This window comes from Penaeus monodon, chromosome 23 (assembly GCF_015228065.2).
Source record: "Penaeus monodon isolate SGIC_2016 chromosome 23, NSTDA_Pmon_1, whole genome shotgun sequence".
In the NCBI taxonomy this organism is placed as follows: domain Eukaryota; kingdom Metazoa; phylum Arthropoda; class Malacostraca; order Decapoda; family Penaeidae; genus Penaeus; species Penaeus monodon.
Genome location: NC_051408.1, coordinates 1,261,666 through 1,262,142, shown reverse-complemented (window position 1 = coordinate 1,262,142; position 477 = coordinate 1,261,666). Strand labels below are relative to the sequence as shown.

At 42.1% G+C, this 477-nt stretch overlaps 1 protein-coding gene across 1 annotated transcript in view; it reads left to right on the top strand.

Annotated features, from left to right (window-relative positions):
* Positions 1-477, top strand: part of LOC119587706 (FACT complex subunit spt16-like) — a gene marked incomplete in the record, with an annotated part of 82,314 nt that overhangs the window by 75,845 nt on the left and 5,992 nt on the right. Inside the window, 1 exon segment of the mRNA XM_037936389.1 lies at positions 13-187. Within this exon segment, the coding sequence (XP_037792317.1) occupies positions 13-187 (175 nt within the window).

The window sequence follows — 477 nt, the reverse complement described above, 5'->3', positions numbered from 1 at the left end:
AACCACTTGTAGGGTGGATGGTCTTTCTTGGACCCAGATTCTGAAGATGAAGCCGACCAAGAGGAAGAGGAGGACTCGGAAGATGATGGAGCTTACAATCCCACTGACGAAGAACTCGGCTCGGAGGAGGAGAGTGAGGACTACTCTGAGGGAGAGTCTGAGGTTTCAGAGTCAGACTACAGTGAAGGTAAGACATTAGTATTTTGAAATACCTAAAAATACATAAAAACATGAATACCTCTTTTTTAGCTGCTTCATTTTGTTTTGCTGATATTAGCAAATCCCTTCTGTAACAGTACTTAAAGAGGTAAACGTACTAGAAATTGAGAAATAAATAAATGCTTGCAGTACGCAGAACTAGAAGATCAGCCATCATAAACATTACTTGAAGGGGACCATCCCAAAATGGAGGGGGGGGGGGTAAAGGGTCTAATTGAGTTGGCTAGCCTGTGTTATACGTATAAGAATGAGAAAGCC